This window comes from Microchirus variegatus (genome assembly GCF_963457635.1).
Source record: "Microchirus variegatus genome assembly, chromosome: 8".
In the NCBI taxonomy this organism is placed as follows: Eukaryota; Metazoa; Chordata; class Actinopteri; order Pleuronectiformes; family Soleidae; genus Microchirus; species Microchirus variegatus.
This window is the reverse complement of record NC_139809.1, coordinates 7,268,438-7,285,627: the sequence shown is the minus strand read 5'-3', so window position 1 is coordinate 7,285,627 and position 17,190 is coordinate 7,268,438. Positions and strand designations below refer to the sequence as shown.

General features: G+C 40.8%; 1 protein-coding gene across 1 annotated transcript; it reads right to left on the bottom strand.

Moving 5' to 3' along the window:
* Nucleotides 1-531: 531 nt before the first annotated feature.
* LOC310930502 (cyclin-dependent kinase 17-like) lies at nucleotides 532-16,717 on the bottom strand. The gene is made up of 16 exons (XM_083893516.1): nucleotides 16,573-16,717; nucleotides 13,561-13,725; nucleotides 12,282-12,415; nucleotides 9,242-9,367; nucleotides 7,030-7,086; nucleotides 5,911-6,025; nucleotides 4,799-4,893; nucleotides 4,591-4,653; nucleotides 3,938-4,061; nucleotides 3,016-3,136; nucleotides 1,927-2,024; nucleotides 1,702-1,807; nucleotides 1,272-1,314; nucleotides 1,002-1,092; nucleotides 750-827; nucleotides 532-581 (listed from the first exon to the last, which is right to left on the bottom strand). The coding sequence occupies exons 1-16, from the start codon at nucleotides 16,688-16,690 to the stop codon at nucleotides 544-546; spliced, it is 1,572 nt and encodes a 523-aa protein (XP_083749642.1). The 5' UTR covers nucleotides 16,691-16,717; the 3' UTR covers nucleotides 532-543.
* Between the last annotated feature and the right edge of the window lie 473 nt (nucleotides 16,718-17,190).

Genomic DNA, 17,190 nt, shown 5'->3' with positions numbered 1-17,190 from the left:
AATAATTTGTGCAGCTGAGGACAGCGCCGCAGAAACAGAAACGACATGAAACCCTTCAGAGCTGCAGCACAAGCATCCCTCTGTTTGTCTGCTGCTGCGACGCCTCACACACGCGCGCACTCGCACCGAGGAGCTTCCATGTGCAGATTTTCTGTATGAAAATGGAAATAATGACTAAAAATACCACCACTTCAAAAAAAAAAAAAAAAAAAAAATTTAAATCTATATACATTGCATGTACTCATTAAAGTGACTGAGCCCATTAGAATTCTAGACAGTAGTTGGATTTAGCAGCAAATTCTCTTCTCAATAAATATAGATGTACAGTATATAAATGTCTCTTTTGGGCCAGGTTCAGGCCAAACATGAGGGGGGGTGGAGTGGCGTGGGGGTGGGTCGCAATGTGGACGATTTTCCCAAGTTAATTTGGGGGAGAGGTGATGACAGTGATGCTCCATGCCAACATCCATCTCAGCTTACTGATCCTGAAGAGCCAGGACATCCTTCCCCCCAAAAAAAAAAAAAAAATACAGTCCACAGAGTCTAAAACAGCATGCTTTGTCTTCTGCTTTTTCCATTGCCTGAAGGGGGAAAACAAAAAAATTTTTTTAAACACAAAACAACACCGTTTAACATAATTTTAGGCAACACTTTTCATACTATGACACTCAGAAACACATGCGTGCATAGTATCGTCTTCTCGACACACCCTTCAGATTGTTCCCTATCACAATAACATGATTACTCACCTGATTCAGGATATGATGAGTTCCGATAACCAGGATCCCTCTGCAGATGCACCTCCTTCAGTGTAAATATGGATGTGTCTGTCACACACACACACAAAAAAAAGAAGCATAGAGATCAAACATTGCGCCAGGAGAATCGTGTCTTTGTTTGGAGGCTGTAAGTGATCTTCTCTGTGCGCTGCAATATCCTTCTGCTTGTACCAAGTGTAGGCTGCCAAGTCTGCATTATTGCGTTGCCATTTCATTACTCACTCTCTGGCAGTGCGTGCACACGTGGCCCCAGGCTCCTGAAGTACGGCTGTCTCATTGCTTCATCAGCAGAGATCCTCTTTTTGGACTCGTACTGAGATGTTGGGGCAGAAAAGAAACACACGGTCATTAAATAAGAAAACAGGGCATGATTGGGTACAGTTGTCGTGCCTCGATGCACTTCCTGCACAACCACAGTCCGAACATAGCTGCGAAATGTGTCACGCTGCTTTTAATATTGTTTTAATGCCCGTCAGATAATGAAAGACTCACTTTTAGGAATGACATCAGCAAGTCAATGCCATCGCTGTCCAACCTGCAGAGAGGGAAGGGGAGACACACAGAGAGAGAGAGAGAAAGAAGGGAGGTCAGTGGAGGAGAGGGAAGAGTCACAGACACATGGTCGAGTGTAAGGAAGGAAAACACTCAACTATTCCACAGGATTTCCTTACAGGAAGCGACAAAAAACACACACTGCTAACTAAACAAACCAATAATACTAATGTAGAACTCGCTCGACACACAGAGCAGCTCTTGTGTTTTTTTACCTGGGTCTGTTCAAAAACAACTGCTCATTTCCATCTCCAATAATAAGAGGGCTAACAAGAAATGTGAGGGTTTATTTAACAGTCAATGTATGACTTTAACAGACATGAAGTACACTAAATGTGGCGTAAAAGTTAAGTCTGAGTGTCAGTCTTACCTCGGTGCGTGGTTTATGAGGGGCTGAATCTTATACTTGGGGAACTTGTAGGACTTGAACTCGTCGATGGAGAATATTCCAGGCCAGCTGTCCTCTGTTGGAGTGCCTGCGGAGGGACATTTAATCCACACCATTACAGTCATGCTTTTACTAAGGCATGAGAGGGGGGGGGGGGCTCATATTTGAAGTATCACAGCTTCCCGGTCAACAGAGGGCAGCACTTACCTAGCAGCCTGAAGATGAGATGAAGCTCATCCTCCACTGTGGAGCCGGGGAACAGCGGCCTGCCGGCAGCCATCTCATAGAATATACAGCCCACACCCCTGTGAGGAAGGAGGAGGTTTGAGTGAGGACTTAACTCTGTGGAGTTAAAACTAGGAGATTTACATCGAATATCTAAGGACACACTTCATTTCAGACTCAATACAGATCACATATGATCGTTTACATTCATAACTATGTGTGTCACGTCCTGCACAGTTGTTCAAGGGACAGTGCACTTTAATGAACATCAGCATGTAAACGTAACATAAAAACTAATTCACATCTGCCGTCCCAAGACGAGTCGATGGTACAGAACAAAATTACACAAGTACACACACACAAGACGACCATGCGAAAGAAAAGAATCACACAAGAACAGATAAAAAGAAATGGCAGCACATGCTGTAATCCAGTTAAAAAAAAGAAAGCCACAAAACAGTGGCGATGCAAACCAGGAAAATAGGGACCATATGGTCTTCAAAGTGCTTAAGGTGCCAAAAATATGTAATTAACTGGTGCTAAGGTGCTTGCTTTGTTCCTTATAGCTTGGTTAGGAATAAACTGCACATTGTCTTCGTTGTAGAAAGTGTTTCAGTGCTCAATATATAGAGTCATATATTTCGCATGGACACGTATCATATTTTAAAAAGCAAACATATACTCCAGTGACAAAGGTCGAATGCAACAATCGGAATCAATTGGATTTCTGTGGCCAAAGAACCCTGGAAAAAAATATGAGTCACATCATCGTTAACAAAAAAAAAAAGAAATAAATCAGATACGAGTCACTGCAGCCTGGTAATGTTAACATAGTCAAAGTCTCCTTTTTCGCAGATTTAAGTGTGTTCAGAAGAAACCACGTGAGCCCACTTCACAGCGAGGAAACTAATTGGAATTACAAATTCATGCAGATGGATTCTTTGCGCTTCACGACTGCATTTGCATGTGAACCTTCTGTGTTTGTGCCCGAGTAATCGTACGGGAATGAAGAGAGTGTGACTGGTGTTTTCTGACAGTTGTACAGGCTCCTGTTGAGCGAGGCCCACTCACCACATGTCTATCTGCGTGGAGTACTCGGACGAGCCGAGCAGAACATCAGGAGGCCGATACCAAAGTGTCACCACCTCGTTAGAGTATGTTTTCGTGGGAACAGACTTCGCCCTTGCCAGGCCTGCCAAACACAGACGACAAATATTAGTCACTATGGACAGTTAACAGAAAATCACATGAAATTATTATTTTTTTATTTCATATTTACCCTGTATTTGTATTATTGGTAGTATCATTTTTTTAGGTTTATGTATGCACTTGTATATGTAAATAGTGTTTTTTTTTTAACACTGGTATATTTGTATAGGTGTGATCATATGTACATATATAATATGTTAGGACAATATTATATGATGCTAACGTTGCAGGTATGATATTTATTTTTCATATTTGCTGATTGTTTTGCTGAGGTGGTGGTGGGGGTGTAAGTACTTCTTTTGTTGTAATGTTTCTATATAAAACAAAAAAACAATAAATATGTTTTGGGGTAAAATGAAGGGATTCATCACAGAAGTAAAACCATATTCAGGTATGTCACGCGTAGTTACAAAAACAAATGGTAACACTTTAGATTAGGGAACACATATTGACCATTAACTAGGTACTTACTAACATATAAAAGTAGCATACTAGCCCTTTAATAGTAATCATTAAGCATGTATTTACACCTTATTCTACATAACCTTATTATACCTTTACTACGACATGAATTAAGATGTTTCCTATATAAGGTGTTAATATGTGCTTAATGTTTACTAATAAAGGGCTAGTATGCGACTTATATGTACGTTAGTTAGCACCTAGTTAATGCTGAATATGTGTTCCCTAATCTAAAGTGTCACCAAACAAATTAATATAGGTCTGTAGGAAACAAACAAAGCTTTAATATGAAGAGTGTATTTTTTTTTTTTTTTTTTTTTACCAAAGTCAGCCAGTTTGAGTTCTCCTCTGTCGTTGATGAGCAGATTCTGAGGCTTCAGGTCCCTGTGAAGAACTTTGCGTTTGTGACAGTAAGCCAAGCCTCGCAGGATCTGATACAGAAAGATCTGCGGAAAGATGTTTTTTTGATGAGTAAGTATAATTAACATGTTTAAACTTTAACACCGTAAGAATTTAGTGGCACTTTCAGTTACAAACGTGGGCGTCTGTTTATTAGCAGACATTTTGACAGATCACTGTAGGAAAAACACTTGTTTAAATAATCAAACTATTAAAATCCATTTAGCGGATTCAGTTTCTGTCTCACTGCCACCAAGGACTTGAACAAAGCTGTCATTAACGTAATAAAAACCTGTATTTTTCATGTCGAAATGACAATCGCTAAATGTGTCGGTGCTTTCAAGCCCATTATAATATTTTAATTGAATAAAAGTCTACATCAAAAGGAAAATGTGATTCAATGTCAGCACACACACACACAAAAGGATAAGAAAACACATTTTACCACACGTTTCCCTCCATGTCAGCACTCCACCACCAGGGGGCAGACTAACAGTGTTTTTCTTATACTGATACAACATCCTGGAAGTTAATGAAGTTGGCAGGGCCAGCAGCAGTTTGACTGTAGCCGCTCACCTTGACATTCTGCATGCTTAGGATGTTCCCACAGTCGTCCATGTACTGCTTCAGGTCTTTGTCCTAGAGAGAGAGAGAGAGAGAGAGAGAGAGGACACGTTAGAAGAGTGGAGAGGCTACAAGCTTACAACATCAGCTCTAATCTCATGACTAATTATGATGCTAAACAGGTTTACTTTATGGAGGCCAGAGGCTTGGTTGTTCTTACCAGGTACTCGAAGACCAGTGTGAGCGACTTCTCTGTGTGGATGATGTCGTGAAGCGTCACGATGTTGGCGTGTTTCAGGTCCTTCAATAATGACACTGGAGGGAAAAAGTAAAGGTGACAGTTGTTAACAGGGTCCTACGATCCTGAGCCTTCTTTCTTCTACTCTATTTCATTATTATTTCATTGGAAATCAATTCAGTATTGGTCATCTTGACGGATCATCTTTCTGCTCCAGTTGAGTTTTGTTTGTATTTAGAATCTTTTGGCCTTATTTATCCTAACTTTGCTTATTAGCAACTTGTTTTCATCAAACAGTTACTGAAATGTCTCTGCATTTCTCTCTTTTGTTGCGATAAAGTAAGAGAGTCATGGTTGTGATGGTTTGCTCACATGCAGCAGAGTGAGTATATTGAAAAAAGGAAGTTGAAGATGGAGCTGCTGGACAGGAGGAAAAGAGGAAGACCACAGAGAAGGTTCATGGATGTTGTGAAGGACAGTCTGTGTTACAAAAGAGGACACAAGGGACAGTACGAGATGGAGGCAGAGGATCCAAGTGTGGTCACCGCTAAAGGGAGAAGCTGACAGAAGAAGAATCTCACCACCACAATCCCCTGTGTGTTACCACTTAATAATACTTCTCAATTATATAAACCAATCAAGTTATATACACAATGTCACAACTAATCTTCAAGTACATCAAGTTCCAAAAACAGAAAATAATTTAATTTAAAGAAAACCAAAGTAGAAAAAATACTTCTGATGTCACATTCATCTTGATTTCAACAAAAACTACCTCAAAATAAGGAATTGATGTCATGGTCATTTGTCTAATGGTGCAATGAAGAAAACTTCACACAGTGAATGTAATACCTGTTTTCCGATAGTTGCTGTACAATCCAGACTAACAACAATTCCTTTTTTCTTGTGTATGTGCTAACATGCAACTTAATTCAGACACCGTGTTCCCAAACACTCGCAACAAATTCCCTCATTGCAGTAAATGAGACAGAAAATACCCTGTAGTGGATGGGGACAGTACTGCTGTTCATCATGGACTCATGATCTTCTATAAACAAATCTAAGTGGACATTTGTGGTCACCCTTCTTCGTACCTTCTCGAATTGCTGTGCAAGGTGCCCCTTCCTCGTGCTCCAGTCTGATCTCCTTCAGAGCCACCAGGTTGTCGGTCAGTTTACTTCTCCCCTTGAATACTGTGGCGTAGGTGCCCTGGAAGACAGAAAGAAAGAAAGAAAAAAGGTGAACACAGGCTTTCTGTGTTTCTGGCACACTGATGTACGCTTCAGTGAGTGTATACTACAGGGCCTATCCTATACAGGGTAATGTATACTACCCTGACATGGCAGTATCTGTGTGAACAGATATAAAATACAAAGCCTGGCCATTGTGAGTAACTTAATATGATTAAAATAATAGCCCAAACCCAACTGGCTGTCAAAACTCCACTCAAATATCAGGGTCAAGATTCAGTTCAATATTCACTGTGTAATAAACAAGACGGAGCCTTAACACACAAAATAACATCAAATTGCATTACTGTGCAAAACAAGTCTGAGGCCACCATTACATTTGCTGTTCGAGCGTTGCTATAATGACATGCAGTATAATTATTTCTCAATCACTTTATTGGAACACAGCCAGAACAGCTTGTACAGTTAAAGTGTGTAGAGTGTTTTGGTGTCACCCACCCTTACACTTGAGCAACAGCACAACACTTGAGCAACTGCACAACCCTGGCTCTCTTCTTATTCATGTTCCAGGTCAATTCTGGGTAAATCCTAACATGTTAAATACCATGATGACAAATACCTGCTGTTACACAAGGTTTGCCTTACAAACACATGTTGTATGAGTTACACTCATTGGCAGTGTATTAATATACAAGACCCAACTTTCAGCCATATTATTCCAATCTAAATGCAACTGATCACATCGTTTGACGGACAAAAACAACAAAGCTGATGGGTTTTAATCCAAAAATGGACTTGAAATTAATATGGATTGTTTCAGACATGAAGGTTTTATATTTCTTAACGAGTATAGAACTCAAAACACTCGATTGCTGCCTTTGCAAAAAGTGTATATCCATGTTTTATAGTGTAGTAAGTGTGTATAGTGTGTAAACTGTGACGGAGTGTGTGGATCCTCTGTCCCAGAATGTCCCCGAGGATAAGCACCTGGAAAAAATTTGCAATGAAGTCATGGTAACGTACCTCCCCCAGTTTGTCCAGTTTGATGTAGGTCTCCAGCTTCCCAAAGCCAATCTCTGACTAGAGGGGGAGAGAAGGACAAACAGCATTAACGCAGGTAGCGTCTTTATTAGCAGTGACAAGTGCACAGACACCACAACAAATCCTTGTGATGGCCTTGAAGCAACACAGAGGCGAATGTGAGGAGGTCATACATCCCCCAAACACCGTCACACTTAATCTCTTGTGACAAAGGACCGATGGCTTTTCCAAAAGGTTTGTGTATGGGGCAGTACATGCAAATTCCTATTTTGCATGTCCTTGAATAGGTTAAATACACCATTTTGGATATTCATTCAAGTAGCCAATATTGCATTTTTATATATATAATCATCAATCAGTCATTTCCAAAGCAGAAAAGTTGATAATGTGCTAGTTTCTGCTTCTCGTGTATGAGGATTTTACTCATGCGATCAAATAAAAAAGCTATCGAAATATATCATCTCTGGCTGAGGGAGATTATAAAAAGGGATTTCAGCGACATTCTGGCATTTTATAGATGAAGTCCTTACTCAGTTAATCAAGAAAATAATCAGCACTGACTGATGAACACGAGTTGAAGCAATAATGAGCTTGAGAAACCAAATACGAGGAAACAAATTGGACATGGTTCACAGCCACGCGGTTAAAGCACAAACGCGTTCGTTTTCTCACCGACACTAAATAATGAAAGGCGACAGCTTTTGCTTTCATCAAAGTGCACGTGATAAAGTGATAAAAAAATGTATCTCCTGACTGTCACCCCACAAGAAACTGTCACTAAACCACTTTGAAGGAGTAAAAAGTTTCTAAGTGTTTAAAACTAGGTTTCAAATCATGTAAAACTCTGCTCTGAAGTCCGTCTCCTGGAGGAGCCAAACGCTTTAGTGGGAACCACAACAGTTGAACGTTGCTGTTCAGTGCTTGTACAGAATCTAAATCTAAAGCTCCGGTGTCAAATGACTTGTTTATTGAACATGTAGGGAAGTGACATTTTCACCATTTTGGTCACAGTTTAACAGCATACTGTACACAAACACAGAGCTGGTTCAGCTACAGTCGCTCTCCTTCTCTATCAGTGGTACCTGCAGTCGCCACAGCAGGAGACTGCTCATCTTTCTGTTCTTCTCCACTTCACTTCCTCATCTTTAGAAATCTCAGCTTGATACGACTAAATGAAAGTGAACAGGTAAAGCCCTGATAAAGTGCACTGAGGGTTTTTATATTTTTGAACAGAAACTGGAGAGAAACGGTTTCCAGCTTCTATAATACCTTACTTCACCGTTTTCATTTTTCTTTCCACATGCTCTTAGTCACCATTTTCTAACATGATGTGTAAAAAAAAATAACAACTGCATGTGCTTTCAATGCACTTTAAAGTTCAGTGCTGCGAAAAGCGATGACAGAAACTAGGAGCATGACTAACAAAAGGCTGTGTCATCAGGTTTTATGGCTCCAGGTGTTGAACACATACAGTATTATGACGCAGGGCTGTTCAGTCAGTGCTTCATAGGAAATGTGAGTGTATGCAAATGCAGAGGTTTGAGTGAAACTAGTGTTCAAAAGTGTCCTCTGTTTGTCTTTTTCAACAGATTTACCGTGAGTTCAAAGTAAAATCTCAAGCTCATTATTGTGAACACCGAGTTGCAATGTAAACACGTGACAACAGGATAAAGGGTTGAGACTTTCTGAGGTGTGGGGTTTCTGTATCTCACTCTCTCTTTTCTGTTTCTTGCAGCCTTTAAATAAAACACAAGACTCTCCGTCAGTGGTTTCATCCTGCAGATTTTTCTACACAGCCCATCCTCATGTCTGCACTCCACACTCTCATGTGTGGGCTGCCAGTGCTGTGCATTTACACAAGAGCAGTTTGGAGACAGGACTGAAGAAGCTCTTACTTTAATACCTCTGGGTCTGTTCAGCTACTGTGGGTGATGTGCAGCATTTTTTCATGGCATTCTTATGTTTATCGTCACATTTGCAAAAACATCTCATAGTTTTCCTGAGCATAACGAAAAATTATGTTATTCAGACCATCTTTTAACCACAAAGTCTTTTATTACCACCTCTTTTCTAAGTCTACCAACTGTATCCTTCTCTCCATCCCCTCTCCATCCCCTCTCCATCCCCTCTCCATCCCCTCTCCATCCCCTCTCCATCCCCTCTCCATCCCCTCTCCATCCCCTCGCCCTCTCACCAGTGATGCTCTGCGGGAGCGTCGGCTCAGCGGCTGGTCGAAGGGTGGACTGCTCAGCTGCAGTTTCTCCAGGTAACCGTCAGGTATCCTGATGTCAGCCGGAAGGGACAGACGCTTGTTCAGGTCCTGTAGACACAAAAAAAACACATGCATAAATGTTTGAAAATGAGAACCAATTAAAAAACAGTGTCAAAATGTGGTAAAACATAGAGTAAACAGTTTACAGAGAGGGCTATGAATAAATACCGGTGGCTGACAACAAAATGGCAGAAACCCAGAGTAAACACTGTAGAGTCTGAGCTTTAGGCCTCACTGGTCAACAGAGAGAGCAGCGTGTGTGTTTTTATACTTATGTAGGCGCATGCATCTATACAGTTCTCTGCTGCAGAGTGTGCCTGTGGCGCTATTTGAGAGTTTAGGGTGAACCCTTTTCCACAGCAACAAAGTACTAAAGCATGATCCTATTGAGTTGTTACATAAAATCAAACACACACACACACACACACACTCAACTGTGTCTTTCCTCTATGTGTAAGATTACTGTTAATGCGCTCCCTGCCTCTCTTTCTCTCTCTTGCTGCTTAAAATCAACTTCCACCCCCTCTGAGGTTAACACTGGTCACAGTAATCCCTCCTCCTTCAAACTGAAACACAATTACAGGCAATTTTGAACTTTTCACACATTCGCACAACGGGTTCATTGATCAATGTGTCACTGAAGCCTCTTGCACAGCTGAACCACAACAGTGACTCAACTAATAATAACCCTAAACGCTACAAGACAGACATGAGGCATATGAGAGAAAAGCTGCAAGACACATTTTGAAAAGCCAGACGCAGCAAATGTCTGGTTAAATCAAAAAACACTGGGATTGTTTTCCATCAGTCAGCTAATCCCTTCAACGATTGTTGGAACAAAGAGATCAACACACTGATGGTGGAGAGTGGATTAAGACAAATGCATCATCTGTGATGTTTGCATTTATACATAAACTGAGTCAAGCTAAAATATAAATATATAATGCTGCGCAATTAAGACATTTAATGCATTACTGTAGAGCTAAAACAATAAGTTGATCAGAAAAAAATATTTGTATAATTGTTGAAATCTCCAATTGTGATCAGCATTTTAAATTAGCTACTTGTTTCAAGCTCTTAACCAATCAACCATGTCCTTATTGATCAATTCATGGTGTTTAAAATGGTGACACTGTGATAGTGGCCGGTGTCTGGAATTGGGTAAAAAAAAAAAAGACATTGAATGAAAAAGGATTTGAGAATTTGTGGCAGTAGTTTCTCACAACCTCATGGTATTTTTTATTAATGACAGATTAACTGACAATGTTGACAACAGATGCTCAGCTTGAGCTCAGGCTGCTGTAACGTGCATCTGTGTTTTTTCATTTTATTCATTTATTAATTTAATTTTCTGCTGCGATGTCTGTGCTGCAGGGCCACTATTGGTGGTTCATCCTCGGAAAACAAGCAATGCCACCATACTCTAGTTGTCCAATCAAGCCGGTCTAATCTGTTACAACAGTGGCCCATCTGGACCGTATTATGGTAATCCTTGTGATGTAATCTCCGAAACGGCAACGCTTCCTCCACAGCGAAGGGGACGGATACTGACGACACTACCTGACGACAGCCGGAGGGCTTCCTCACTATTCCTCCACGTCTTCTGCTGTGATGCTTATAACAGCACAAACAATAAACGGTGTGTCAGTTGGACTCCGACAAAGGATAATCTGGCTGTGAAACAGACACAGGAAGTGTGAGGTAGACTCTTGATGCACAGGGAGAGGTGACGCGTCTGTGTGGGTAACCCCAAAGACTGTAACCTGCTAAACTGCACGTTTACAGGCTCTTTTTATTTTCATGCAGTCTTGCAGACTCTGCTGGTATCTGCTCATAAATTGAAAAATCCCCACAAGGGGAAGTAGGAGTGCTTCAATCATAGGAGACCCCCCCCCCCTCCCCATCATCACCCAGCAGGTGCAGTGAAACACTTCATTAACTGGCAAGTTGTCAACATCTACTACAGCACGATTTTTTCTGAGAAATCACTTGAGTATCGTCAACTACAATTTATGTGCCGTTAGGATTTACATTTATTTTAAAAGGCCCTTCTAGACACAGGCACTGGAACTTAGCAGAAGCTAGAAATAACTGTGATAATAAATTGGTCTTTTAATGTATGTAAGATAATCTTAAACTGAAAAAAAATCTAATAAAATGAAGGTAAACCTTCACAAACTTTTCACTTTCACTAGCTCACTGTCACTATGAAACCCTGTTGTCAGTTGTGTGTTTGTAAAATCCCATTAGCAGCATTTAAGATGGATTTAAAGGACTTGGCTTTGTCAGAAAAACAGACAGAAGTTGTACTTATTTAAAACAATAAAAATCCAAAGGTCACAGCAGAAACTCAAACTGAGATATGCAGAATTATAATCTTCATTAAGATTTTAGGTTTAAATTTTAAGATGGAATGATTATGTTAAACATATAATAAATGAAAGACTGATGTCATCTTTAATCAGGTTTTCTTTAATTATAACTGGAACCCACAGAAGCGTCTGACTCATGTCAGTGTGTCACAGATCTGCTCCACACTGAGCAGACTTTACTGCGACTGTGAGACACAGCAGTGTCCCTCCTTCCTCCCACATCACGCCTCCCTTTCATGTGTCAAACCAAACAGCGTGAGCAAAGCTTTCGCTCTCGATCAGGTTGCCTTCCAACATGTTTCATCGAATCACGCTCAGTAGGATGTGGTGCAAGGCACCCTCGCAACTGCAGTTTCAATTCTGTGGTTTTTAGAATAATGTCACTGCACTTGTACTGCTGATGTGCAAGAATGAAAAAGACCATGTGGTGTTAAATGAATGGAGGGGGTAACGGATGTGAAAGAGTTTTTTAAAAGTATGTTAGGAAGCACAGTGTGGGTGTTGTATATGTCATAACTGAAGGCCGAGATTATAAGGGATTTATCATCATTCCAAAGCGAGGGTGAACCCGACGAAAAGTAAAACCTCACCTCTGCAGAGATGCGTCTGTTCCCTCTGTTCCTCAAACAAACACCCGTGGGCGACTGCACCTCATCAGAGGAAGTTCCCGATGCCTGGTCACTCTCCCCGTCTGACCCCATCTTCAGGTTCTCGTGGACGATATCTGGAAAGGAGAGCGAGAGAGAAAGAGGATTGGGGTTTGATAGATGAAGCAGATTTGTGGAAACAAGGCAGTAGGGCTGCAATGATTACTCGAGTGATTCAAGTGGCCCGAAAAAATTCCTAGAGGCAAAAAACTTCAGTATTCTATTAATTCCCATCTCTTGCGGCCTGTTCAGCGCAGGGATCATTGTTTTACACGGACCATCTTAGCAGAAGGACACCGCACATCCTGATTTCAGCTGGCGTGTTGGCGGAGCCGGAGAGTGAAACCACCCGTAAAAGGCAGAAAATGTCAGAAAAAGTCAACATGGCGCAGTGTTACCACTGTAAACAACAACTGGCGTACCACAACAGCACGTCCTCAATGATTCAGCATCTGAGCCTCATGCTTCCGGGCACACGCTAACGTAAAGATTGATGTTAGCTGATCTAATGTAATCGAAAAATAATTGGTTGAATACTCGATTACAAAAATATTCGATAGCTGCAGTCCGAAAAGGCAAGTGAACCCCACTGACCTTTTTCTACAACCAGAAAATAAATATTTTTGTTTAACACCTTAACAAGCCCATTAATCGAGTCGTATGAAGCTAATTGGCTGTGTCCCACAGATGATGAACACAAAAAGTATAATAAGCTAATTAAGTTTGACAGATATACTGTATATAAAATTCCCTGCAGCACAGCAGAACCTTAGACAAACCCATAAATCACCTCAATTATACCAGGTTTAAATAGTATAAACAATGCTGTTGCTCCAGGCTTAATGTTCATATTAAAACCTGCTGCAAATTCAAATATTGTATATGAGCTTTAGGATCCAAGAGGCAGGTTTGCCTTGGAGCGACAAAAGCCATTATTTTCATTTTAACCTAATCTAAAAAAACTAAAAAAAAAAGTGCAACTGAATATAATAACTGACTGCCCTGATAATTGTGTGTCTCTGGGAACATATGCCTCTGGGAACAGTTTCAGCACATCTTACATAATACTATACATCACTCACTGTGTGTAAGTTCAGCTGATTCAGCAGAAATTCAACTACATAGGTTTTAATGTAAACCTCAGTGTGATATCAAAGGAAATGTGTATTATTAAACCTGAACATAGCCTGTGTTTATACATGGATAAGAGCATATGTCTCACCAAGGCGACTGCCATTGCGAGGCATGGCCATGAGAGACCCCAGGCCTCCTCCGATGACGCTCTGTGGCCGTCGCAGCGGAGGCTTTTTGAAGGAGCCGGTGTACTGGTGAAGAAAGGAGTGCACGCTGTGGGCCGATGGAGGACGGCCATTTTTCACTATGGGCTCTACAGGAGAAGACACAAAGTATTTTATGAGATGTTTTGGTTTATGTTTGACAAGCACCATTCTCTACTGTGCATGTAATGTACATATATAATCAGTTTACTCACTTTTTCAGGAGGAATATTTGCTGATGCACTAAACTGAACTTTGTGATGCAAAAGAATGACGAGTGAATCCACAGCATTAAACCCCCACACTGCATAATCACTACATTACATAAGTGGTTTTAACTCTTAATCTACGGATGCAGATGTGCACAGAATATATGAACTGCTCTGAGCTAGATTGGCTAAAATCGTCTATTGCATGACAAACATTTTCTATAGCACAAACGCATACAATGGGTGCACTTAAATTAATGGATTTTATGAATAAACAAAGATTACTCAAACAAACAAAGAGTATTCATCATGTTAAGAGAAAACTGCAAAACAGCGTGAGACTACTGACTAGAGGAAAAACAGAGGAGAGAAACTGGCAAAACATAAGCTGTTATACAACAGTTAATACAGTAAAGTTCACAGGAAAATGTGACATTATCATATTTATAACACGCATGCAATCATAAATAAACAAAACACAATTCAAGGGCTGGGTTATCTTGTTTTTTTTCCTTGAATATCACTTTTCTGCAGTCTCCAATATCAAAAGTGGAGAGATAACAGAGTTTCGTTTGGAAAAACTAACAACACAACTTTGAGTCCAAATTGTGTTTGTCCTTTTCCTAATACAAGGAATAGCAAGAAAGAATGGAAGCGACAGATTTACTGTGCACACAGCTGCACATAAAACACAGACAGTGGAGACAAAACAGAGCCCTGTGATAGGTTGTTTTTCTCATTTATGAAGCTCGAACCTAAGTCTTAAAAAATATACTTAGTGTTGTTGCGGTTATTGATAACACCATTATGCTTTTTAATTGACCTGCTGTAGAGCGTGTTGTCACTCTTTCATTAAGTTTGAATTCGATGACACATTATCATTATAAAAACCAGTCTGACCAGCGCTTAAATATCACAGTTACACAACTGTTCCTATTTCCTTTTCTCCATTTCTCTCCTCTCAATCCAACCAGTCCAGGCAGATTCTCCCTTTCATGCCGTTTCTTCAGGTCACTGTGGATTTTTACCATTACCAGTCTCCACGGTCAACCGTTTGAGAATTTTTCTTATATAAATCTTATCATTAAAATTAAAGTACCCACGACTCGTGCTACATTGTCAAATAGGGTCAGCTACAAGCTTATGAAATACAAAAGAGATTTTTGTGAACACAAATGCCTAAATTTGAAGTATGTTTTGTTTTGTGTGTTTTTGCATCTCATGATTAAATGACAACCTGTCCAGAGTGCACCCTGATGGGATTGTTGGCATTGGCTCCAGCGTCCCTGCGTCCTTCACATGGAGAATAAAGCGGTAGACAATGAATGAATGAGACTCTGCTGTCAAGGAGTCAGATTGGTCTCAAATTCCTTTTTCAGTGTGACACAGATCCTAACACCCAGCTAGAGACACAGGGGACAACCTCCAGTAACCATAACAACAAAAAGCAGTTCAGCAGATGGTCTGGCCTCTACAGAGACCTGGTCTCAAAATGACAACATGACAGACACACTCACGACTATTTATAAAAGCATTCTGTAAAAGATTTTTCCACTGTATTATATGGGGTACTTCCTAGCTTTCCGGCAAAAACATAAATACATGTGTTGCATAATAAGATCAGAACCAGAAAACTCCCGCAGTCACAGAGTTCAGATCACATCTCATCCGTCTACTCCATGGTGTCTCCTCTTTACCCTACTGTCACACAGACTGCTAAAATCCCCTCACACAAGCTCACACACAGTTCTGCGTCTCCTCTCGGCAAGCACAGAGCACTCTGTGCAGGAGAAAACCTGGCGTTAATCACTACACAAAAAGCTCCTTACAAAAGCCCTGTTAGTTCTTGGATGATGCGGATTGAAGAAGGGGAAAAACTGAGGACAAGTCTGAAAGAAACTTGGAGGAGAGGGAGGGAGAAAGCTTTGGTGAGGCCAAAACTTTGAGAAGAGGAGCTGGTGGTGGTAAAGATTCCTCGCTAGTTTCATCAAGTCATCCAAGTTGCCAGGGAAATGTCATGGGAACTCTAGAACATTTCCAGACCCTGAGTGCCCTGGTAACAATGTGGTGGTGGTGGTGATCCGCTCTCGGGCTGTGACTAACGATTAGTTTCATAATCAATTACTTGATGCAGAAAATGTCACAAAATGTTGATCAGTGTTTATCAAACCTGGAAATGACGATGTTCTCGAATAACAAACCAAAATTATTCTTGTTTGTTGTATGGAGCAAATAATACAATATAACATAATATACAATTTATTGAAATAGTCGACTTTTAATTACTGATAAATCTAATAATCGTTGCAGCCCTAGTATGCTCCCTTCCTCCCATTCGTGCAGAGTTTGTGAATATCAGCAGAGATAAGCTGTGGTGCCACTCTGCTTTTATTTTGACACTTTGAAGGCCATAACCTTCAATGGGATTGAAACAAGTGTTCAAATCAGCAACATCATGCATTTTCAGAACTGGACTGTTGCACTAGAAAACACCTGTATAACCAAATGTGTATTAAACTGTAGTGTATGTATATCTAACAGTCCATGTCAGCACATGACTCTGCTCTATACACACAAGTCACTCTGAATTTGCACCACTGTCAAACAAGAACTGAGCCAAGATAAGTGGCATAGTTGCAGAAAAAAAGCCTCATTGTGCTGAGGAATTCATTCATAGGGCTCTGCATACAACAGCCTTTTTATTTTTATTCAGGTTCATACATTTGCAGCCACTGCAATATTGCTCACCACTATCCTTGAGGCCATTCTCTTCAATGGTCATCTGCTCGGCCAGCTCAGACAGCGATTCGTCAATGGTGTGGCTGCCTCGTAGCGTCTGTGAGAGACGCCTCTTGAACCGCTTCATCTTCTCCACGGAGCTCTCAGGAAGGGGAGGCCTGGAGACGACACAAAGAACATTTTAGTGTGGTTGTAAACCATGTAAGACAGCAGGAATCTACATGCATACATGTTTTAGCTACAAAAGAATGCTCCTGCTATCTGTGAGCTGTAGCTCTGCTGTGGCCCTTGACATTTCACTGACTAAAATCTGTAATGTAAACTGTCTATCATCCAAAAGAAAACACATCACGCGCCTGTGGCCATGTTTCACAATCCCACATCAAGAGCCAAACTGAAACTTAAGATATGGGCTGGATCACCAGGTATCTCACAGGGCGAACAAAGACTCAGACCAGTATGCACTGTGATGTTAATTATGACTCAGCTCATTCAGGCTCATTACTTTACATTCTTGTCCCTGGGAAAAGCTGACAAGTTGGTGAGAGATTCTTACGGGTGAGTTTAGAGTACAGTCCATGCACACACCAGGCCGCTAAAGCAAATCCTAAACCAGGGGATTTGCTG